The sequence below is a fragment of the Syngnathoides biaculeatus genome, chromosome 1, assembly GCF_019802595.1.
Source record: "Syngnathoides biaculeatus isolate LvHL_M chromosome 1, ASM1980259v1, whole genome shotgun sequence".
Classification (NCBI taxonomy): domain Eukaryota; kingdom Metazoa; phylum Chordata; class Actinopteri; order Syngnathiformes; family Syngnathidae; genus Syngnathoides; species Syngnathoides biaculeatus.
Window position 1 is genome coordinate 16,643,480 of NC_084640.1, and position 23,081 is coordinate 16,666,560.

Consider the following 23,081-nt stretch of genomic DNA (forward strand, 5'->3'; position numbering starts at 1 on the left):
GTTGTATTACTGTATTTGTTCTTCTTCGGACGCTGACGTCACCGCAGCAATGGCGGAGACTGCGGTCGCCGGTGTCAACGCCGCCGCGAAGGGAACGAGCCGAGCGGCTGTGGCCTGCTTTCAGGACGAGGTGACTTTTAATGCTGCCACTCCAGTGTTGCCTTGAGTGCGTTTAAAGGCGTGAGCGACATCGTCGTTCATTGGAGTCCCTCCCGGAACTCGCGTGGCTCCTTTCATTAGCTTTAGCATTAGCATTAGCGGAAAAGAAAAACATGGCGTCCGGTTGTCACTGTTTGTTGCTGGCCGATGGCTGCCATTCCGCGTTCGGCCGGTCGTCACCAGAAGGCAGATGGAAGTCAATAGCAGACCGACGTGCTTATTTCCCTTCATCTCTAAATGTGTGGGCTGAAATGAAAAGTTACGTTGGAACTATATGCCCTCGGTCAGGACAGGTGAAGTGGGCAGAATTTGTGCGGTGTCGGCAGGGATGCGGACTCCGGTTCGGCGGTCCGTCGTGGCGACCGAGGCCTTTTCCGCAGGGGACGTCAGTCGGGTGTGTGCGAATGATTGCCATCATTTCTCTTGTGTTTCCCCAGATGAGTGACGGAGAAATGCTCCAACTGCACTTGGGAGAACTGGACTTGACCACCGATGAGTTGATCTTGGATGAAGTGGACCGTAAGGGCCGCCGCCGCCACACACATTTTTGGAAGGGTTCTGACAGAACACTGAAATTCTGGCCCTCGCGAGCATAACAGTGTTTATTTTCCACCGAAACTTGTCAGCTAATCGAGGAAGTAGGAGGATGCGAAGTCTCGATTGGTAGCTGTGGACGAAGAGATGTCGAAGAATGTCTTTTTGTAACCGTGTGCTGACATTGTAGTATTTCATGAAGCCTCGTAGCAAAAAAAAAAAAAGTCATGAATCGTTGACCCAGTCGTATGTTCTGCTTGCCTCGTTTACATCTGGAAAATGATGGGCAGCCGCTGTCCCTAATGAAGTGGCCAACCCCAAACGGCTCTCGACTCAAAGTGGTCACAATCGAAGGAGGAGGAGAGAATGCGCTCGCGACTGTTGGTAAAATGTCCGCGTTTCTTGAGAATTGCGGTTTTGACCAAACAAAAAGCCATGGCTCCACAAGGAATCATGTCAGGCCATTATCTGAGCCGCTTGTCCTCACAAGGGTAGCGCGAGTGTCAATATATTGATGGAGTAAATTCATTGTTACCCCACTGGTTGGGGGGGGGGCGCGTTGTGAAGCCTAACCCAGCTGTCAAGGGGCAGGAGGCCGGGTACACCCTCAACTGGTCGCCAACCAATTGCCGGGCACATACTACACAAACAACCATTTGCACTCAAGTCACACCTACGGGCAGTCTAGACTCATCTCCAACGAATTTTGCCCCTTTTGGGGATGCGGGAGTCATCCAGAGTGCCCACCCGGGGAAAAGCCACCCAGGGAGAACTTGCGAACTCCACACTCGGGCGGGGCTGGAATTTCAACCCCGGTCCTCAGAACCGTGAGGCAGACCATGTAACCACCGCTTGAATAATATTTTCATGCTACGAGCGGCGTTTAAAAGCTTGAAACGCTTACCGACCCCTACGGATTAACGGCTGCGCGTGAGCGAGGCCGACTTGTTGACTTTCCGCCTGGTCCGGCAGTTCACATCCAGGCCAATCTGGAGGACGAGCTCGTCAAGGAGGCGCTGCAGACGGTGAGTGTTTCTATTTTGCCGTTGCTTCGCGGTGGGAACGTGACCCTCGCGTGTCCTGTTTTTTCGCAGGGTGTGGACCTTCGCCAGTACTCCAAACAGGTGGAGGCTGAGCTTGAGCGGATCGAGCACGCGTCCATCAAGGACTGTATCCTTTGTTTGTATTTTCTTTGTTTTGGCGGGCACAAAATCCATGGAAGCAGCGCTTTCGTGTGCATTTGACCAGAGGACTATTGCGCTACGTGGCTTCTAAAATCGGCAGTGAGTGAGTGAGTGAGTGAGCGAGCGAGCGAGCGAGCGTTGGCGACAACGCTGCTAAACGTCGTCCAAAATGGCACAACTGTGTCACGGACTGATGTCCACTTCGGTGTGCTTCACTTGGAGTAGCAATTTGAGAAGCGCCTGGCCTTGTTGTGGCGTTTTCTTCGCAGAAAAATGAGGAATGAGCCTTTCGAACGTGATTGATTTGCATCGACTTTTCGAACGCAACATCCCCAACGTGAGGAAGTTTCCCTGAAACGATAGTCGGCCGTAATACTGAGTGTGGCCGGAATGGGAGTTGGGAAGGTGGGTTCCGCAAAACTGCCTTTTTTTGGGGGGGGGGGGATAAGAGAGAAAATCAAAAAACACTGAAATTAGAGGAAAATAAGACGACTCGTATTGCGACTATTGGTGATTTAGTGGGCCTCACTTTAACCCACGCCTTGGGCTCTGACACCAGTCCTCTTGACAGGGCTCGGACTCTTCTTTCGCTCTGGAGTTGCCCACGGCAAAAGGCCCTCACGTGGGCTACGACAATGAGAATCGGAAACTGTGGTACTCTGCCAGGAAAGGGTGGAGTGCCCTCTCCAGGATCGGAATAAGTTCCTGCCCCAAGTGGAGGAGTTCAAGTATGTCGGGGTCTTGTTCACGAGTGAGGGAAGACTGGAGCAGACGATCAACAGAGGGATCGGTGCGACGTCTGCAGTGCCGTCGGTACGTCGTGGCGCCCAAGGAGCTGAGCCGACGGTCACTTTAGCGGTCGACCGAAGCTCCTCCCCTCAGCTCCGGTCACAAGCGCGAGAGAGACGACCCAGGACACGCTGCAGGGACTGTGTCACTCTGGGCTGGCCTAGGACTCTCCTCGGGATCCCCCCGGAAGTCTGGGAATCCTAGCGGGAAGCTACTGTCCCCGCGACCTGAGCCGGAAAAGGGGCAGAAGATGGATGGGTGGGTGGAATTTGTTTTGGAGGAAGCGCTCATTCCATGTATTTATTTCTTTTTGCACGTGTCTTCGGTTTGGCCTTTTCTCCTGTTCTCTGGTCTCCTCTCAGCCACTTGTTCCATTTTCCTGAGTGTGCGCGCCCGGTCAGACATCAAGGAGAGCCAGAACATCGCTCTGCTGCACCAGCAGATCAGCGCCTGCGACGCCATTTTGGAGGTAGGCGCCACGCGAGCCGCGCGGTCCCGTCTCGTCTGACCGGCGTGCGCCGCCTCCTTCCAGCGCATGGAGGAGATGCTCGGCGGCTTCCAGAGCGACCTGTCGTCCATCAGCAGCGAGATCCACACGCTGCAGCGGCAGTCGCTCGGCATGAACGTCCGCCTGAAGAACCGGCAGGCGGTGCGCGGCCGCCTCAGCCAGCTGGTGGACGAGCTGCTGGTGCCCGGCGCCATGATCTCGTGAGTCGGCCCGCCCGGCGGCCTTTGCTACTTCCCGTGCTCCGCTCTCGCAAACGCTGAGCGTGAATTGTATGGCCTCGCCTGTGTGACCTTCGCACCTGCGTGGGCTCTCGATTTCCTCCCGCATCTAAACGGCACGCACGCTAGACTCTAAATTGCTCGTCGGTGCGAATGGCTCGGATCGGCTGGCGACCAGTTCATGGCGTAGCCCGACCCCTCGCCCAAAGATAGCTGGGATCTTGACTGACTGGGAATGAATGAATGAATGGATGGATGGATGGTTGCGGGATCGCTGGAGCTGCTCCCAGCTATCATCGGATGGGAGGAGGGGTACGCCCTCAACTGGTCGCCACTTTGAGTGGGTTTCTGGTCAAGCCGAAGCTTCACCCCAGAGGTTATGTATAAACCAGCGCTCCCCCCACTTGGCCAGCACCATCCTGGACACCGCAGTGACGGAGCAGGACTTCCTGGAGCAACTGCACGAGCTCAACAACAAGATCAACCTGGCCAAGGAGCTCAGCTTCCGAGAGACGCTGGCCTGCGCTGACATCCAGGACATCGTGGACCGCCTCAAGGTCAAGGTGAGCCAACGAACTCCACCTAATGTTCGCGGTCGCTGGTCATTTTCCCAGCGCTTGAGCGCCTCGCGCGCGCGTCTCCTGCAAGGCCACACCTCCGTCGTTATGGTGTGAAAGTTGACTCGAAGTAACTGGACCGGTCTTGTTTGTCAAAGTTGTTTTCTATTTGCCATCTGGTCTCCACGGACAGATGGTGGAAAGTCACCCTTAAAACGGCAAAACCTGAACGCGAAGACCAACGTGGCGAACCCAAACTGAGCCCCCTCCAATGCGACGCTCGGAGAAGAGATGACGTGCGTCCTAATACGTTGGTCTTCTGGCCGTTTCCAGGCGGTGTCCAAGATTCGCGAGTTCATCCTTCAGAAGATCTACTCCTTCAGGAAGCCCATGACCAACTACCAGATCCCACAGAACACTCTGCTCAAGTACAGGTCTGGCCACGCACACTCACCAGCACGCTCACGCGGACGGCGCTCACGTGCGCGCGCGGGCACGCAGGTTCTTCTACCAGTTCCTGCTGGCCAACGAGAGGACGGTGGCCAAGGAGGTGCGAGACGACTACGTGGACACCATGAGCAAGATCTACTTCAGCTACTTCAAGTCGTACAGCGGCCGACTCCTCAAAGTTCAGGCGAGCAAGCGCGCAAACCCGACGCGCAACTTTTAATTACACCTGCGACTAATTGCCTTTAATTGACTTTGTGTTGAAAGGTTTCCAGAAGTTAAAACCAAAAAAAAAAAAGTTCAGGTCAACTCACGCTCGGTCGTGTCCGGAATGTTCCTTTTACTTTGGAAGTCTTTGCTCAAGGCCTCACGGAAATGGAATTGCGAAAGGTTTGGCAGCGAGGCAGGCCCGCTTTCAAACTGCCGCAAACACACGCTTACGTCACTGACGGTATTTTTGGAATCTCTCCCCGTAGTGATGATTACTTTGAGTAATGCATTCAAATTCGTCGTTTATTTTTATGAAGCAGTTCTCGTCGTTTGGGCGGCGCGGCGGGCGACCCCCTCACACTTTCAACGAAGTCCTAGCGTCAACCGTGTACCCCCGTCGCTTTGCCGTGTCGCGGGTAGGGAATCGTCACTTGCGTCATTCGCCGATCGCGGAAATGAGCAACGTGACAACTTTTTCTGCCAAAAAGCTTCGGAGTCCGCTCGGAAGGTTGAAAATGGCATTTTTCACGGTGTCTGCTCCAAAATGTCCATGACTTGTGGGGAGCAGGCCACTTGTCAAAATCTCTGGCTAGTTGTTGCCCGTTATCATTGCTTTGTGAATTGTTTTGGAAAAGGAAATTGACGACAACGCTCTGAAATGAAATGAAATGAAGGCACAGAACAAAGGAAAGAAAGAACGGCCTCAATCGACAGGGTGGGCGCGTTTGAAAACTTTGGACCGGCAGCGCTAGCGAGCGCCGCAAAGTTGAAGTTCAAAGCCGAGATGACGGGACAAAAATTGTGCGTCGTAGTCTTAAGCGCCAGCAACTAAGCGGCGCCGTGTTTGTGGATGTGTGCACGCAGTACGAGGAAGTCGCTGATAAGGACGACCTGATGGGGGTGGAAGACACGGCCAAAAAAGGTATGGTGTGCGTGCGTGCGTGCGTGCAATAATAACTTTTAAATTGAAAGAAGGAAACGCCTCGAGTGTAAGTGACAGACAGCCAGAGATTTGAATGGCTAATTAAATCCATAAAAGAAGGCGAAGATGAGAGGAAATGCCTGACATGGTTTGAATGAACGAACGGGCGGGTGCGGCCGCGGCCGCCAAAAGGAAAAACTGCTTCGTCATCCGAGGCGCAGCCTGGCAAGTGGACCCGCGCCGAAAGATCAGGATCTGGGGAGCGCGTCGCCAATCAGCCGAGCCAAAAAAAGAATGGAGAAAAGGTGCGAGTCCATCGCGACGAGAAAAAAGAAAGAACAAGAGACGTTTCTCTTCCTTATCAGAGTCGTGCAAGATGTCAAATCTTGGCAGAAGAGTTCCAACGGCCCACATTGTGTCCCTTTGCCCGTTGGCGCTTCTCGTTCTGGAGCGGCTGAAAGTGATAGTCGACAAAATAAATAATATTACTAATACTGATTGGACGTGGGGGGGGGGGGGGTGTCAGAGGGGAAAAACTGTTGCAATGGCCGCTAGTTTGCTCGATAGCGGCTCGCGTGTTGCCGGTAATCCCTTCGACAGGGTTGGGTTTGTCCGTTGCAGTCGGAGTTTGTGCCTTTTTGTGGCGGCCGATTGGATGCCCGCCGTGGGTGCAAACAAATTGTGCACAGGAAGTGGGAAACATTACATTTGGCAAAATGGATTGATATCACTGGAACTGACCGTGGCCGTTTGCCTGGGACAGATCCTCGCACAACTGCAAGCAAGAATTCCACATTTCAGTGAGTCCATTGTTGGGAGATCCAGATATGACGCTCACTCTGCCAGAGGTTTGGAGCACAGTTGCTTACATCTGGATATCAATTGAAATGAACTAAGCAAGGCAAATGTATTTATGTAGCGCGTTACATACATACATACAAAAACTGAGGGGGGGAAAAAAAAAAAAGAAATCCAAAATAAAAGTACAATTAAGACAGCATACAGTGCCAGAAAAATGTCAAGCCGAGCGCGTCTTGATTTCAGAAAAATCCTCCCCCAAAACAAAAAACAAGAAAGCCGCAATGTCACGTGCGCGCATTTTGGGGACGGCCAGACGCAAACGAGCGCGTCGTCCCCGCACGGAAACGACAATCGAGCGTGTCCGGCTTGGAGCAAACCAACACGACTCCTGTTGTTGTTTTTTTTTTTGGGGCGTAGGGTGTAAAACATCCCTTTTCCGACTCAGCAGTCCCGGACTCCCCCTCACAGGTTTCTTCTCCAAGCCGTCTCTGAAGAGCAGGAACACCATCTTCACTCTGGGCCAGAGGGGTGCCATACTCAGCCCCCCGGAACTGGAGGGTCCCATTTTGGTTCCCCACGCGGCGCAGAGAGGCGACAGCAGGGTGAGGCGAGTGATGGGTGTTGTGTTGTGGAATAGAGACGTAACTCTTAACTTACCAACGTCTCTGGTCTCGAAAAATGCGGGTTAGCGCAAATATTGCCTCCACTTAGTAAGGAAATTCCAAAAATAGGAAAGGCAAAAATAGGCGCTGCAGTCGCAGCCCCGAAACTCCACCGATAGAGCCGCTTTTCCATTGGCCGTCGCCGGAGCGTCTTCCTGGCATCCCGTTGGCTCGGATGGAGGTCAACACCGAATCCCACGCTCGCGCTTTCGCACATTGGGAAAGTACAACTTGCGAATTCTTCGCCACGGGCCACAAGAAACTTTGGTGGAATGACGACGTGGGCGTTTGTACGTCAGCTGTCAAAGGTTTGCCTCCCCCTCCGTCCCTCGCCATGCCTTTCGTTTCTCTTTGCATGGTCGCCCGACGCCAAGGGTAAATGAACATCATTTTGATCGGTACACATTTTTGGCGAGGGTTTGGAACGGATTAGGCTATTTAGATGGAAAAAGCGCTTCTACTCAGGAAAAATTCACGTCACAGAACACCATCCGGAACAAAATCATTGTGTCACGAGAGGTGACACAAAAATGAAAATGTTCAAAAAGTGTTTAGTTTTTTTTTTTTTTTTTTTTTTGTGTGCGTGTGCACTGACTTGGTTCATCCAGGTCTCAGATTTAGCCATGAAATTTAGCCTCTCAAATTCTTTGCGCCTTAAAGTGAGTGAAAAGGCCTTTCGATTACGAGCAATTGTTCATTGACAACTGCTGTCAGAGTTGTGTTGTGAGTTGTGAGGATAATGTTGGCCAGAACATCCAAGGAAAGTGGAAGGAAACTGTTCAAGAAGTAGGCGGGGCCATGTGGCGCGCAGACTAAGCTAACGCTGTGCTCCCTCAGTACCCGTACGAGACGCTGTTCCGCAGCCAACACTACGCCCTGCTTGACAACGGCTGCAGGGAGTTCCTGTTCCTGTGCGACTTCTTCATGGTGGCGGGGAACTCCGCGCTGGACCTTTTCAACAGCATCATGGGAAAGACCCTCAGCATGTTCCTGGTGCGCTACTTTTGGTTCTCCTCGTGTGACCGGGTCGTGTGTTGTCATAGATCCGTTGTGAATCTTTTGAAACGACAAGCAACCGGCTGCTTTGGGGACCCCGAATGACATGACAAAAAATTGTTTGCGGTTTTGCAGCTTGATCTCAATCCATCATCATGGCCTTCATTTCAACTCGCGGCCCACTGAGGTCGCCCTCATTTGCCGCAATGACGAGCAAAAGCAGGCGAAATCAGAAGCGCTTCAAAATGCAATGCGCAAGCATTTCTAAATCTTCATAAGAAACGCTGGATGAGACCCACCAAATTGTCCTTTTCGTTCTTTTGTTTCTAGCGCAGCTGTTTGCAGCTCCCCGTGTCGACCTTTTTTCCCCAGATTCTTCAAAAAGCAAAACGGAAATATCCCTAACCTCACTTAACCATCCTTGGGAGGGTTCTACACCTTGATTGGAGTCCAGCCTCACGTGCTGGCCCGGACTCGATCCAGACGAGTCACCGGGTCAAAGGAAGCGCCTGAAGAGCTCGAGACGGAATCGCGCCGCTCTTTTCCCTCTCGAGTCCAGTAGTTGTTGATGAATTGCTGCACCTTCGCGTTAGGTGATCGGAGGCGTGATCCCAGAAGGCTTTCGGGCACCTCCGACAATCCGCGTCCGTCCGTTATCGCGGCGACGTCACGCGTGCTCGCTTGTGTGTGTGTGTGTGCGCAGAAAAGCATGTCCGCGTACGTGTCGGACTGCTACGACGGCATCGCGCTCTTCCTGTGCATCCACGTCATCCTGCGCTTTCGCGCCATCGGCGCCAAGAGGAACATTCCGGCTCTGGACAAGTGAGTAGCGGTCGGTTCCGCGTCCGCGTCCACGGGCTGCCCGCCGCGTGTTTGCGTCTCAGGTACTGGGAGGCCGTGCTGGAGCTGCTGTGGCCGCGCTTCGAGCTCATCCTGGAGATGAACATCCACAGCATCCGGAGCACCGACCCGCAAAAGCTGGGAGTGCTGGACACCAGGCCTCACTACGTATGTCACGCGCTGGGCGGGGGGGTCGTGGTCATTTCACGGCACAAATGGGTCCCCTTTCCAATTGAACTCATTTCCCAGACAAACGGGCGAAATACCATTTTGACATTTGTACTTTTCATGTGGCGAATGGGGTGAAAAGGAATAGAAGGGGGGGGAAAAAAAGCAACACTGTCCACCGGGTGCCGCCAATGAGCCACGGGGCTTTTGTGTTTGAGAAATGTTCCGCGGTCCGGCCGCCGTCCTTTACCCCAACCCCCGGTTCCCGTGTCGCCTGTGCGCTCGTTCCAGATCACACGGCGTTACGCCGAGTTCTCGTCGGCCATCGTCGGCATCAACCAGACCTTCCCCAACGAGAGGACAGACGCTCTGCTGGCTCAGCTGCAGGTAGGGCGGGCCCGGCGCCGAGGGCGCGACCGCAAGTGGGCCGTGACCACGTCGCGCGTGATCCTTCCAGGTGGAGGTGGAGAACTTTGTGCTGAAGATGGCGGCGGAGTTCCCCTCCAGAAGAGAGCAGCTGGTTTTCCTCATCAACAACTACGACATGATGCTCGGCGTGCTCACGGTAAGCGCACGCGCTCGTCTGCGCCGGACGGCGGCCAGTTGATGCTGACTTTGTCCAGGAGAGGGCGGCAGACGACAGCAAGGAGGTGGAAGGCTTCCAGCAGCTTCTGCTGGCCAGGACGCAGGCGAGTGCTTCCGCTTTTCCCAAGGCCGCCGCCGCCGCCTCCGCCTGGGCGCGTTTATCCTGAAAGGCTCTCTTTTGTACGAGCGACCGCTAGGAGTTTATTGAGGAGCTCCTGTCGCCGCCCTTCGGGGGAATGATCTCCTTCGTTAAGGAGGCCGAGGCGCTGATGGAGAGAGGGCAGCTGGACAGGCTGAAGAACGACGAAGGTGAGGAGCCGAGTGGCGGGTTCCGGACGGACCCGCGCCGGTCGTTGCGTGTGCGGCGGGCCTGAGCCGACCTGCCCCGTCGTGTAGAATTGCGCGGGAGGCGGTTCAGGACTGCGTCTGAAGTAAATGCTTTACACTTCCAAATGGAAATGAACGGTAGCGTAAATACGCGCGAGGGCCGTCTTGAACGTGGTCCCGGCGATCCAGCAGGCGTCGCTGGGTCGTGCTGCCAATTTTCAGCAAAACCGTCTCCATCGATTGTGTGATAACCGTGTGAGCGGCCCATCACGAATACGGTTTTTGCATGATCAATTTTTGGGATGGGACAAAATCAATCCCCAAAGAAGCGCAACTCCAAAGATCCGGGGTTTTTTTGCACGTGCGCGCTCTCGACAACATACTCGGGTCAAAATCAGCCGGTTGCTCCCGGTGACGACGGCACAGCTTGAAAAGTACGCGCGCCGGTCAAACCGTGGCATGTGTGCGTGCGTCCGTGCAGCTCGCATCTGCCAGCTGGTCCGAGGCTTCTCGGCAACATGGAAGCAGTCGGTGGAGGCCATGAGCCAGGACGTCATGAGGTCCTTCACCAACTTCAAGAACGGAACCGGGATCATCCAGGTGAGGGCGGTCGGGGCTCGTGCGCTGACTGAGACGGGAAACCCCCAAATTTCCCGCTCGTTACAGGGCGCCCTCACCCAGTTGATCCAGTACTACCACGGCTTCCACAAGATCCTCAGCCAGCCGACGTTCCGCAGCCTGCCGGCCCGATCCGACCTCATCAACCTGCATCACCTGATGGTGGAGGTGAAGAAGCACAAGCCCAACTTCTGACGGGTTTATCATTTCACCAAGGATTGAAGGAGAAAGTAAATATTCTGCGCTTGTCGTTGTGCTGCAGTCATTTTTCTAAAGTGCAATGGCTGAATCACGACACGGTAACTGGAAAGAAACCTGGCCCGTCATCTCACGTAGGCTCGTCCTTGAGGTGCTGGAAGGGCTGACGGGATATCCGCGGCGCTACTTTTAGTCACTAATAGCTTAGTGACTATTGCTGTTTTTTTTTTCATCTATCTTCAAAAAACCAAATGAGCACCTTTTGTAAAGTGAGCAAAGATCCACACATTGGACTTACAGATGACACCCATTGATTTTGTCCTATGTTTTTTTTTTTTTTTTTTTTATTTGAAGTTTTGTCTCGGTTATTGTTATTTCAAGGATCTCGTAAAGCCTTCCTCCGGAACGCGTCTTCTGCGGCAGAACAATTCGATTTCTCAGTACTCGTAGTCCGAGTCGGGCGTGGGCAACGGCTCCTCGGCGCCGTCACGGGAGGCGGGTAGAGACTTGGCTCGCCGGCGCCCGTCCGGACTCGGGCGCGACTCCGACGCCTTGAGAGAGGACCAGCGCCTCCGCGGCGCCGCCGCCGGAAGGCAGCGTGCTGACGGGAGTCGACAGTGCGCCTCAGTACCAGCGATACGCTTGCAGTAAAACTACTCTCTCGCTCGTGTACCGGTGGTTTGTTTGTAGGGTTCGAGGCAGAGCATTACTCGCTCGTGCCAGAAGAGTAGAACTTTAGTCACGGCATTACTGTAGCTGTAGTTGTAATGGTACATTTGTTCATCGCAGTACTGGCCCTAGTAGTCGAGCACGTTTTCCGTTGTGACTGACCGTTGGCGGCGAGCACGTCGCGTCCTTCGTGCTCAGTCGGCGACCTCCGCAGGCGAGGAGCTGGAATTGGAACCCTGGCGGCGCCCGTCGTCGAATTCCCTGGCAGGAAAAGCGTCTCTCCGCGTTATGTTTCCACGGTAACGTACGCAACAAGCCCCTGGCCGTTTTTTTTTTTTGCCTCCACTTACGCGGCCCAAGAGCGGCGCTGGGGCTGGAGGGACCGGGCGGGGATTCGGGGCTGAGGGCGGAGGTTTTGGACCTCGGGGCGGCCTCTGGTCCGTGGTGGTCTGTGCCTGCATTGGGACGAAGTGTTTGAGTCGCTTGGGAATTACAACCCGGGACCTCAGAACTGCGAGGCCGACGCTTTACCAGCTGAGCCGCCGTCGTTCAGTCAGTACTTGATTTATAAATTAACACCGTTCATATTTTAAACAAATGTCTGATAGCTTTTGAAAAAGCTCAAGATGAATGAGTAAAATGTCCCTTTTGTAACACGGACTTACCTGTGCGGTCGTCGTCGTCGTCATCTTCCCTCGGTGACTGCGACTAGACCGGGGAAGAAGAACAAAAGTCTCCATGTCACTTCGAGGGGAACCGAATCCCGTCGTTTTTCTTGCCGTACGTTTACCGGCAGCGCGGATGTGCTTGACTTCTATTTTCTACGTTCATGGACTGACGGGACGGACTTTGTATGAAAGTGTCAGTTTCGTCATCGAAACAACCCCTCAGAGACTTTGATCCAGTTCTGGTTCGGCCCCTTTCCTCTTATTGGTTGCGTGAGCAAGTGATGGACCGAATCTGCTCTAGCGGGGAAGAAAAGGTTGAGAAATTCGGGCCTCTCGGGACAAAACTGTCCGGGACGCGCGGAGGATCGAAAAGTCCCATTTCACAGCTGCAGCCGACGGGACGTCCAAAAGAGTCGGGATGGTTGCTTTGGGGAAAAAAAGCGGTCCCGGCCGGGCAGTTGGTTAGCCAGTCAACCACAGGGAGACTTGATTGTTTTATTTGCCATTGTGCATCTGGCGCGTGTGAAGCAGGTTGAAAGTTGAAAATGTTTTAGAGGGAGGGAGATAACGCTTGGATAACTAACCCTGAGCTGACTTCCAGTACGAATCTGGCGACTGACGGGACAGTTACCTCCCCGCGATTCTCACCTTTCGAGCGGCCATTTTCTCCTGGCGTGCTTTCATCTCCGCCAGGAGGTCGGCGCCCGTGACGGGAATGCCCGCGTGCCTCGGAAGGGCGGGGCCGTCGCTTTCAGCCGCTCCGGCAGAAGGCGCCGACACGTTTGTGTCAGAGTACTCGTCGTTGCGCTTCGGAAACCTCGGGGACGGCTGGCGTGGCGACGACGGGGATGCCGGCGGGGGCTCCCCGGTGACGGAGGGTGTGGCCGGCGCGAGGGCAGGGGATATAGGCGACCGCGTGGGAGCGGGGAACCCGGAGCGCGCCTGGCCCTTGTCCGAGCGGGATGTCCGAACTTTGATGAGGTTGAAGAAGCCGCTCCCCCTGGAGTCCCGTTTCTTGTCAGCCAACTGGCGCTTGTTGGACGTCGTCACTTGTGCGGGGGCGCCTCTGCGTGGACAAGAAGCTGCGTGATTAGCTCGCATCTCTTTCGGTACAGGCTGGGGCGAGGCCCTCACTTCAAGCTGACATTCAGGACTTTCTTGGAGAAGAACTCGGCCACCCCTTCGTCCACCTTTCCCAGCGGGGTCTGACTCTCCGACCCCGCCGGTGCCTCGCACTGGAAGACAGAAGGAAAAGGTCATTCATTCTGGTCTGAGTCGTGGCGACCCCTCACCAGGGAGCATCCTAACAACACAAAGTCGGCATCACTGCAGGTTGCTGCACTAGTAGAAGTCGTGTAGGTGAAGGCAAGTCTGCATTTTGGGTTCCTGCCAACCTACCGTGACTCGACGAGGTTTGGTCCGCCTCCTGGCTTTGGGTCTCACTTTGGTGTGATGCTCCAGTGGAGGCGGTGACGCCAGAGGCGGGAATGATGGCTGCGCAAGGTTTGGCCGACACGAGGGCGGCAAGTCCAACACGTGGACTGGCACCTCCTGAAGAGCCTGATCCAGGTCCAATTCCATCTCTGAGACAAAGATTTTTATTTTACATTGACGCACAAAGAATAAGATGCCGCAACCACATCCGTCACTTACCATGTGCCGCCGAAACTGGTCGCACCATCCGCACCAGAATACTCTTCCGTTTGGATTTAGCCGTCGTCTGTGAGTCAAAGCACTTCATGAAGGACATTTACAACTTAAGACTCACTCTGACTCACGAAGAGGATGAATTCCTACAACAGACGCCTCCACTTGGGCTTCCCCGTCGAGGACCGTCTCATCCAGAACTTCGGTTTCCGCCTGAGACTCCGGACGTAGCGCAGGTCGCCCCTGCCTGCTCACGTGGTCGGCCTGCAGGTAGGTGGAAGCGGGGCGGGACGCGAGGGACAGATGCGGATCCAGGTCCAAGGAGGACCGAACAGATAAAGGCCGGGATAAATGGAAAATGAGAGCGAGAAGATGGGAGTGTGGGAGGACGAGATGGGCAAAGACCCCCAAAAAAATAATAGCAACTGACCAGCGTGTGGCACCGCGTGGACAAGGAGTCCAGGATCTGGTCCACGATGCGATCGGAGATTAAGGACGCCGCGCTGAGTTTCAGCTCACTAGGAACAAAGACGCTGATCAGGAAGGAAGAGACTCGCATGGCAATTGGAAGCAACCTGGGGAGTTGGGGGCGCCAATGAGCGGCGGATGTGTCCATTGGGACCTGATCTTGTTGAGGATGTCCACGCCTGTCTGCTCCAGGAGCGTCTTGGTGATGAAACCGCGAGGGACGCTCATCTTCACCGCGCACGCCCGCAGCAGATCTGGAGCGAGGCCGCTCGTCTTCATCACGTGAGGACACAAACCCGAGGTCACTTCCAACATGGACGCCAGCATCGTCTGCAAGGACGAGAGTAGGCGAGCAAGACTTGACTCCAGTCGGACTTTTCCGGTAACCCTAACCCTCATGCACAGACACTGGATGGCGTGTGATCCAGGAGCGATGGCTTCAGAAACGAAACCCTCATGGAATACTGTACACAGCCTGCCACCGTGTACGACTAACTGGCACAAGTGCAGCTCGTGGAGTCGCCGCATGCTCACTGAGGCCAGAGTGACTCATGAATGGGCGACCCAGCAAGAATGTACCACTTGAGCCGAGTCAGGGTTTGACTCCACCGGTAACGTGGGACTTTCTTCCAACGTGAAGATTACGTGATCCTCCGCTTGGAGAGGATTGTGTCGACGGCGTGCTGCGCTCTGCTAAGTGCAATTTGAGAAGCTTCAGGTCGTCCGACTTCTGACTTGCACGCACAGTATGCAACTCGGTCCTTTTGTGAATCGCCTCTGACACAAAGTTGCGCACGTGGAGATAAACCGTCAGTCGCTGTTCCTACCTCCAGCTCCTCATCCATCAGGGCCGAGACCTCCCCCGCCACGGACTCCAGTTTGTCCCGAACGGCCACGCGTAGACCGTCGCCCCCCAAGTGGTAGAGGTTGCGGAGCAGCTGGAAGGAGCACATTTGTGAGATCGGTTCAGAACCACCCCAATGTCGTAGCTCGAGTTCACGTACAGTCTTGGAGTTCCTCGCGTCGGTCATCAGGTTTTCGGCGATCTTCATATCCTTTCGGACAGTGGGGCTCTGGGTGAACGTGAGTGAGTTGAGATGATCCTGAACCTTCACACACATGGTGTCCATCAGCTGCGGAAAGGAGGAGAGAGTCAGCCAGATTCCAGTCTGAGTCCGAGCCAGGCCCGTTGCGGCCGCCTGCCTGCTGCGTGGCGCTGGTGACGATGCCCTGCTGCAGCCGGTACGCCTGTTCCTGGAGGTACTTGCGAGTCTCGTGGTTCCTCAGCAGGAAGTGCTCGATCTGGACGCAAAGGTACTGCGTGAACGGCCGCAGTGGTCTCGAGGTTTCAAAGAAACCCCTTTGGAACTGACCTTCATCAGCGCGTCTTCGGTCTTTTCCGGGTTGGTCTTGAGCGCCTGGGCGGCGTCCGTGATGGGAACTGGCATGAAGCGAATGGTGAAGTTCCTGATTGGACGAAATCACGGGAGAGCGTTTTCATCCAATCAATCGAATGATGCCGCTCACACGCGACAAAAAGGCTTTTCTGTTGACTGTGGTTTGTGGCTCCGCCTTTGCCCAGATCCAGCTGCTGACGCGTGGAGCTTAGCTCCTGAGCAAGGGCACGTACGTCTTTGACCTTTCAGCGTTTCTCTACTGTATGTCAAGTCGCGGCTCTTCCTCCAACACCACCGCCTCGACCGTAGTCTTTCATCCCGGGCAAGCCGTACTCACGTCTCCAACGCGGACGCCACTTCCTGCAGTCCCCGGGCGCTGACGTTGTTGCGGTCCCACAAAAGCGTCCTCCAAAAGGCCACAATAAGCATGTGAATGGCAAAATGTGAAGCGCGGACGGAAGACCGCGAGGTTCACCTGAGCTTGGTGTTGATCTGCAGGGCCTTGGCCAGCATTTTGGCGCCCATATCGCCCATGGCGTTCCCTCGGATGTCCAGCTTTGTGAGCGAGGTGTTGCTTCCCAGGGCGTTGAGGACCACGGCCAGGTCACCCTTCAGCTTGGAGTCAGCCAGCGACAGCGAGGTCAGTGGCTAGGCGGTGCCAACCAACAACAAGCGGGTCGAGTTAGAGCTGAAGCGATCGTCACAACCGTAACCAGGGTGTCATGGGAAAAAAAAGAGGACTTCTCTTTGCTCCCCCCCCAAAAAAGCCCCCGCATTTGTCTGAGCGCGAGTGATATCCAAACCTCGGCCCCATTTCACTCACTGACTCCTCTTCTTGGATCATGCGGACCAGGTCGTCCAGGACCGCAGCCACGTTCCTTACGGGACCGAGGAAGTATGCAGTGAAAAAGAGACGAGCCCAAGCCCGTTTACACGCGTACACGGTGCAGTCCACTCACTTGGACTTGATATTGTGGAAGTTTCTTCCCAATGAAAGGTGGCGGATCGAGCGGTTCTTGGCCAGCCACGCCAGCAGGGTGCTCAGGTCCCCGTCCAGACCTGACGAGAGTCAAGAACACTTGGCCGTGAAGACTTGGTTACGAGCTCAGCCGGACGCACCAGGCTCAATCGATTTCAAAACTGGGCCACGTCGAGGTATTGACGGCTCATCCTCGTTGGGCGACTGCCAAGCTAACGTGAGACTTTCCCAGGGTACCTGCTTGTGTGGCGAGGCTACACTCCAGCTACTCCGGCAAACACCACATAGGAAGGCTGGAGCCGAAATTTGAACCCCGAATCCCAAAACGGTGGGCTAAATCGGTTTCCGCGCAGCCCCGTGTACGTCTAGCTTAGCAGACTAGCTAAGGGAAGAAGGTTTCCTGGCAAAAATGGTGAGCTACGTCGGCACCGTTGTCGGAGATGTCCAAACTGGAGATGTTGGGGATCTCCGCGATGCAGCCCTCCAGGATCTGAGAGCCTGCCGAACGCAGCTGAAAAGAGAGAGAGAGAGAGAGAGAGAGAGGGGGTCACGTGACCGGTGCGTGGTGGGCGGTCTTCCTCCAGCCTTAACGCCGTTGTGAGCACTCGGCTCCATTTCCAAGTAAAGTTTCCCCATTTGTTGTGGGCGTTGAGTCTTCCGCACAAACACTGGCCCGTGCGCCCTGAGCAAGTCTTGTTGCAGGAACTGACGAAAGCCACGTGCGTCGCGTCTTCCGAGACAGAGGAAAGAGGACGGTTCAGTGCCCCGAGGATGAACTACAATATTCAAAGGCGACGCGTCGTGACATGTTGCGTGCTAGCCCTCCATCATGTCTGCATTTGTCTTGTTTCCCGATTGCTCAGGCCAGGCAAAGCTGGATCATAAAAAAGCAAACCCGGAGCAATGGCCATAGAGTCATCTGCATCTCCAGTGAGCACGGCGTGGCGCCATTTCAGGCTCAGTCTTGCAGAAGACGTGCGTGGCCTTCTCGTACACATGTTTGCGTAATTGTGACCTGAAGGTGGGTGGCGGTGCCACGAGGGGGGCGACGACGCCAAAGGGAGGTACCTCGCAGCCGCTCAGGTCCAGAGACACGTCGCTCAGATTGGGGTTGCAGCCCAGACCCAGCAGCAGCGCCCTGAGATCACATCCGCAAGCGCGGAAAAACTTTCAGCACGTAGAAACCGACGGCGAGCTCGGCGCAAACGCAGGCGCGACAGCGCTCTTACTTGAGAGCCTCGGCGGGAAGTCTGCAGCCGGACACGTCGACGGAGCTCAGAGCCCGGGACAGGCTGAAGAACTGCTTGAAGGACGGAGGAACCTCCCTGCTCTTCCTGACCACACGCCACACGTACGTCGGCGCACTTCCAAATTCAACGCCGGCGGCGGGACGCGCACGGACAAGGCGACAGACGGCGGCCGCCGCGGGCTTCGGCTCGCGTGATCGACTGAGTAATGGGGGTAGTCGCGTGGGCCGTGTTTCACCTGTGCCAAAAGGGCGTCTTCGACATGTTCAGCACGCGGAGATGCTTTAAACATCCTTTGAGAAGAGAGCCCGCAGTCTGGGACAAAGCAAAACACACAGCGTCGTCGACGTTGGGGCAGCGCGCGGCGGCGTCTTTCTGCTCACCTGCTCCAGTGAGCAGTCGCTGCTGGACAGATCCAGAACTTCTAAGCGGTTCTCTCCACTCAGGAAGTTCTGGAAAGAGCAAGGGAATCCGTCGCTACGGTGTTGCTTACGTGCCACCGGGCTGGCTTGACAAAAAGGTGCTTTTAAGAGCGCGAGACGCGCAGATACACTTTGGAGGTGGTTTTCCAATCACGTCTCTGCAGTTCCGCTCGGACCTGCGGAGGAAAAGTAGCCGAGCCCCGGCAAATGCGCACGAGGGGCTCGCTTTTTCCTTTGGTCCGACTTGCTTCTTTTGTTACGGCGTCACGAACGTAATATTGAGACTGGGTGTGGTTCCGCCGAACCTCGGTCGAATGCGTTACCTGCAGCTCGTCTCCTCGGAGCGAGTTTCCGGACAAGCGCAGGTGCGTGAGAGTGGCGGCCACGCCGGGGTCGGCGCGCAGCGCCTGACACAGGACGTCGGCCCCTGACACGGGAAAACCAAGACGCGTGAGCGGAGCCGGCGGGACTCGCCCGGCGGAGTCCGGCCGGCCGGCCGCTCGCCTTTGGAGGACACGGAGGTCCGGCCGAGGTTCAGTTGCTTCAGACCCTTCGCGAGTTTGCCCAGCTGAGCGCTCAGAGCGCACACGCCTGGAACACACAAACTGTCAGTGTTGCGTGCGTGCGTGCGTGCGTGCGTGTCGGACCTTTGTCGTCTAGCGGGTTGTTGCTCAGGTTCAGGTTGTGCAGCGTGGAGGCGGGGTTGGCACTCAGTGCCAAGGACAGTTTTTGGGCAAAATCACTAAAGAAAAGCAACAAAAAGATGAAGAAGAAGAAGAAATGTTCCAAGACAGGTCATGACCGGTCGGACCTTCTGAGACCAGCGTTTTCCAGGACCAGCTCCTCCAAACAACTGGACCGGGACATCACGTGCAGAATCTGCTCACACACGTCCGTAGACTGGGCGCGCACACACACACACACGTTGTACGCAGCAATGAGGTCAAAGTTCACTCAACCCCTGGCAACGCACCAACCGCACCAGTTTGTAGTCTCGGACGACCAGCCCGGTGAACCACTTGTTGACCTCCAGAGTGGCGACAACGGCCGCAAGATCCCTGCACGGAACCCCACGTCAAAGCGTGCAGCACGACCCGTCGCACGCGCACCCGCACCCGTTACAACCTGCTGTCCAGGTGACTGAAGTCTCGGAGGTTGAGTTCTGTGGTGTCTTGACTCAGATAGATGGTGTCCACATCCTGACCAGGAACAACACAACACAAGTACTGCGGGGGGACACACGCACTTCTCGCTACAACGTCTTCGGATCACTGAGCGTACTTGGCCGTTTTCGTCGCCGGAACGTGCAAATCTTTTCACAGAACAGCCGGGAAAACCCACAACGCCAGGCCCGTTTGGGCCTTTTCGGCTGGCCGTCGTGATGGTGTTCAAGCGAGTTCGTTTGGCCCGAAGACCCTAAAAGAGTCTCAAAGGGCTTCGGGGACCACACTTGCGTAACGTCCACAAAACCGAGTTTGTGTTATGTACACAAATATTTGCTCGTGTTGTAAACCCTTAACGTAAAGTTGTGCGCTTTGAACAAAGTTACTAAGCCTAACAATGGGATCGGATTTTGTGATGGAGCAAAACAGAGGAAAGCGAACGAGAAGCGGCCGGCGTAACGGGAGCGCGACTTGCGGCACACCTCCGGAAACCCTTCCGGAGTCTGAACCTCCCAAAGGGGGGCACGGCAGGCGTTTATGACACGCTCTGGTTCTACAGTGCCATCTAGGAAAAAAGGGACTGGATTGCTTCAAGTTGAATCCCAATTTGGCAACACGGCAAAACTCGCCACCGATCCTCGCTCGCTCCCGAAGAGCGGCGGCAGAACCCCGCCCTCTGGGACGCAGTCCGGTCAGGTTCGACTTCGGCGTCGCCAGCGCTACATCAAAAGAGCGAAATGTTTCGAGGGAGAGTCCAAGTCTGTACAAGTACAAGGATCGGGCTGGGGAAGCACCTGGCCTGAAGGTTCAAATCTGGTAGAACGCAAGAACAAGAGGAAGCAGAAGCTAGACAGTAGCAGTAAGCGGTAAAATGTCGGCTGGGGCCAAACATCCTGAAAGAGTCGACAAGGACCACGTGTGACTGACCCACTGGACCTCCTCCCTGTAGACCAGGTCTAGGTTGTCGCAGACAGCACGGTACTGATCCGAGAATCCTCCTGGAACAGGACTCACCGGTCAGAACACCGATCAAGACGGTTGACACCCTCCCCTGGTGGTGAAAGCACTGTACCGCAAGGCCCCAGGTCCACAGCACCCTGCCGCTCCCAGACCCCCCGGAGGGCGACCCATCGTTCGGCGGGCATCACGTGAAACCTCTTCAGCAAACTCCTGGCGGGGACACAGAACGGCTCGGAAAACCCATTCCAGTTCCAAAAGTCCGACATTTCTCAGGTGGCCGCGTACATGTCCGGGCAGATCCGCACGAGACGGGAGCCCACGTGGCCGACGACCCGGTCGCTGTCCTTCTGGGAACTAAACCACAGCGTACACGGTCCACCGCGCCGGCACTCCAGCGACACCTGCGCACAAGCGCGCCACACCGGACCTCATGGTGAAGTCCGCGTTTTGGCTCCTCACGTGTTCCGGGGTCCGTCTTTCATGACTTTTGAAATGTCTCCGTGGACCCGAACCCGTCCCATTGATCTGACGCGCTTTGGATGGAAAACCAGATGTCGAGGTCGCACGTAGGCCACGAAGGTCCGCGGGTCTTGGACTTCAGGACTAACCGCACACATCAAATTTGTAAGGAGCCCCAAAACTCGTCTGTTTGCTGATTTCTTCTTCATGATGGAAATTTTTTTTTCCTCTTTGCTCGCTTTTTTCAATGTCTCTCTGACTCTTTTGATTCCGTCAGACTGGTTTTCGGTGCCCGGGTGACCGAAGAACTTCTTTTTCTTTTCCTTTCGGCTTGTCCCGTTAGAGGTCGCCCCGGCGTGTAACAATCGGGAAAATATCGTTTTCTAATCAATAGTTTTGGGGCGGGTTATCATTACTATTGTTATTATTCATCAGTGCTGAAGAAGGGAATGTTGCTAACAGTTAGCATGTGGCTTCTGACGTGTCACCTGAGTGGGCTTGTTGCTATGGAGACGCTGGATGTCCAGGTAGCTGAAGGAGTGCTCCACCTGCTCACACGCACACACACACACACACACACACACGTTTTCATCTCAATCCATCCATCAATCGATTGATTGATCTGCAGTAGCTCACCTTGGGGGGGACGTGCGCTGACAACAAGAAGGCTCGATCGGATGCCAAAGCCTGCGCACATCCGTACACGTACAATTGTTAGTAGGTCGATACGCCGAGCGCTCGTGTTTTGACGATCTTTGGAGGCGGGCGGGATTGTTCAGGCTCAAGCGCCGACACGTCCGCGGGGGCCTCGGCGCCGCTCGGCGGTATGCGCGTCGTGTCCGCGCAAGCCCGCGGAAATTTGATCCCGTTGCCGTCGTTATCCTTCACGCTAGCGCCAGCCCCCGCTACCGCTACGCTAACGACGGGGCCGCAAACACAACCTAGTGGAATTCCCCCTAAGAAAGCGGCGACACGAGCCGAATGGTTTTGGCGTCCGGGGGACTCCAACCGAAAAAGAGCGAATTGCGAAAATTGTTCCTTCGACGTGACCTTAAATCGTTCAAATTGTTGAAAAGGCTGCGGTGTCCAATGGCAAAAAAAAAAAAAACCTTCCGTGAGCAAAATCGGATCTGCGGGTGGGCTCCGGACGCCCGCCACCAGGTGGCGACCATCAGTTGACTGTGGTTTCTTTGCTGATGCGCCCTCTAAACTGCCAATCGAGAACAACAAAGAAGAGTTGGTGAAGAAAAAAAGATTTTTCCGAGCGAGAAAAGCACAAAATGATTATGATTTATCGTCGGCACGAATCCCAATCCCGTTCCGGTCTCGCGCAGGGCGTTAGGGTCCAAGGTCACTCACCAGCACTTTGTCGTCCGCCTTTTCACCTTTGACCTCCGGCTGGGCCCGGCACCTCAGGGTCAAGTTGAGGCTCCGCCCCGCCGCCTCCTGCACGCCGTCTGCGGAACGAGACGGCGACAACACCGAAGACGCATTCGAGGCGAGTGTGGCGCCGCGTTGACGGAACGCCGTTTGACCCAGACGTCCATTTTGACTTTTTACCATCTGATAGAAAAATGTTCTTCCGGATTTTAATATGCGGTGCATTTCGGGTGTCAGTCTGAGCTGCTCAGTTACTCAAGTGCAGCACGACAGTCTATTATTTAGAACGGCCTCAAATAGTGCCGTACCGACGATCCGTTACGAATCCTGCTTGTGTTCTAGGTGACACACGCCCCGCCCACCGCGTTATGACTGGCTGTCCAGCACCATTTCAAGAAGCGCCTGAAACTCCAGTGGGATTCCGTCCGTCTTATACAAAATGGCATGAAAACAAATGGAATTGATCCTTCTATCTGTCGCTTCTTGTCCCAAATATTAACACCCCCCCCCCCCCCGCTGCTCTTACCAAACAATTCCTTTGGGAATTCTGCGTCCTCCATTTTGTCCTTCTTCACTCCTCCCAGAAAGACTTTTCCACTTTTCCTTCTTCTGCTCCTTCAACTTGTTGGTCTTCTTCTTCTTCTTCTTCTTCTTCTTCTTCTTCTTCTTCTTCTTCTTCTTCCCGCGACAGCCTGGACCCACCCAAACACGAGCACGAGCACGAGTGGGAAGTCCGAAACAATCCCAATCCCAATCCCAACCCCGCCCCAATTCTCCCACCGGCTGTGGCCACGACGGCACCACACTGACACCTGGCGGTCAATTGCGAGCATTTCAAAATGCAAAATTGCGGGTCTTCCTCCGCGTCACGTGCCTTCTTTTTGATTTACGACCACGGC

At 55.1% G+C, this 23,081-nt stretch overlaps 2 protein-coding genes across 9 annotated transcripts; one reads left to right on the forward strand and one right to left on the reverse strand.

Moving 5' to 3' along the window:
* Window positions 1-10: 10 nt before the first annotated feature.
* Window positions 11-11,037, forward strand: vps52 (VPS52 subunit of GARP complex). 4 transcript variants are annotated; one of them, XM_061824369.1, is made up of 21 exons: window positions 11-130; window positions 597-678; window positions 1,666-1,718; window positions 1,788-1,863; window positions 3,068-3,135; window positions 3,199-3,374; window positions 3,805-3,955; window positions 4,283-4,383; window positions 4,451-4,583; window positions 5,471-5,528; window positions 6,798-6,931; window positions 7,829-7,984; window positions 8,691-8,809; window positions 8,872-8,995; window positions 9,287-9,382; window positions 9,453-9,560; window positions 9,619-9,684; window positions 9,778-9,889; window positions 10,389-10,507; window positions 10,574-10,693; window positions 10,788-11,037. In XM_061824369.1, exons 1-21 carry the CDS (start codon window positions 50-52, stop codon window positions 10,797-10,799), a joined length of 2,145 nt encoding a protein of 714 aa, XP_061680353.1. In that variant the 5' UTR covers window positions 11-49; the 3' UTR covers window positions 10,800-11,037. The 4 variants fall into 4 exon arrangements, with proteins under 4 accessions (XP_061680353.1, XP_061680344.1, XP_061680358.1 ...); XM_061824360.1 differs by lacking the exon at window positions 10,788-11,037 and having other exon boundaries at window positions 10,574-10,780; XM_061824374.1 differs by lacking the exons at window positions 11-130; window positions 10,788-11,037 and adding an exon at window positions 292-417 and having other exon boundaries at window positions 10,574-10,780.
* Window positions 11,038-11,146: 109 nt separating this feature from the next.
* Window positions 11,147-22,843, reverse strand: LOC133503099 (F-actin-uncapping protein LRRC16A-like). 5 transcript variants are annotated; one of them, XM_061824287.1, is made up of 37 exons: window positions 22,709-22,840; window positions 22,162-22,259; window positions 21,439-21,489; window positions 21,291-21,350; window positions 20,629-20,744; window positions 20,456-20,553; window positions 20,311-20,381; window positions 19,346-19,419; window positions 19,203-19,278; window positions 19,032-19,120; window positions 18,868-18,962; window positions 18,725-18,811; window positions 18,544-18,647; window positions 18,182-18,250; window positions 18,037-18,113; window positions 17,781-17,885; window positions 17,620-17,689; window positions 16,981-17,062; window positions 16,532-16,631; window positions 16,396-16,450; window positions 16,048-16,220; window positions 15,910-15,978; window positions 15,549-15,642; window positions 15,379-15,477; window positions 15,180-15,308; window positions 15,003-15,113; window positions 14,330-14,505; window positions 14,138-14,225; window positions 13,858-13,971; window positions 13,714-13,780; window positions 13,459-13,643; window positions 13,195-13,295; window positions 12,709-13,126; window positions 12,058-12,100; window positions 11,743-11,847; window positions 11,555-11,653; window positions 11,147-11,324 (listed from the first exon to the last, which is right to left on the reverse strand). In XM_061824287.1, the coding sequence occupies exons 1-37, from the start codon at window positions 22,740-22,742 to the stop codon at window positions 11,161-11,163; spliced, it is 3,846 nt and encodes a 1,281-aa protein (XP_061680271.1). In that variant the 5' UTR covers window positions 22,743-22,840; the 3' UTR covers window positions 11,147-11,160. The 5 variants fall into 5 exon arrangements, 4 of the variants coding, with proteins under 4 accessions (XP_061680271.1, XP_061680262.1, XP_061680286.1 ...); XR_009795630.1 differs by adding an exon at window positions 11,397-11,479 and having other exon boundaries at window positions 11,214-11,324; window positions 22,162-22,843; XM_061824278.1 differs by having other exon boundaries at window positions 22,162-22,843.
* Window positions 22,844-23,081: the final 238 nt, after the last annotated feature.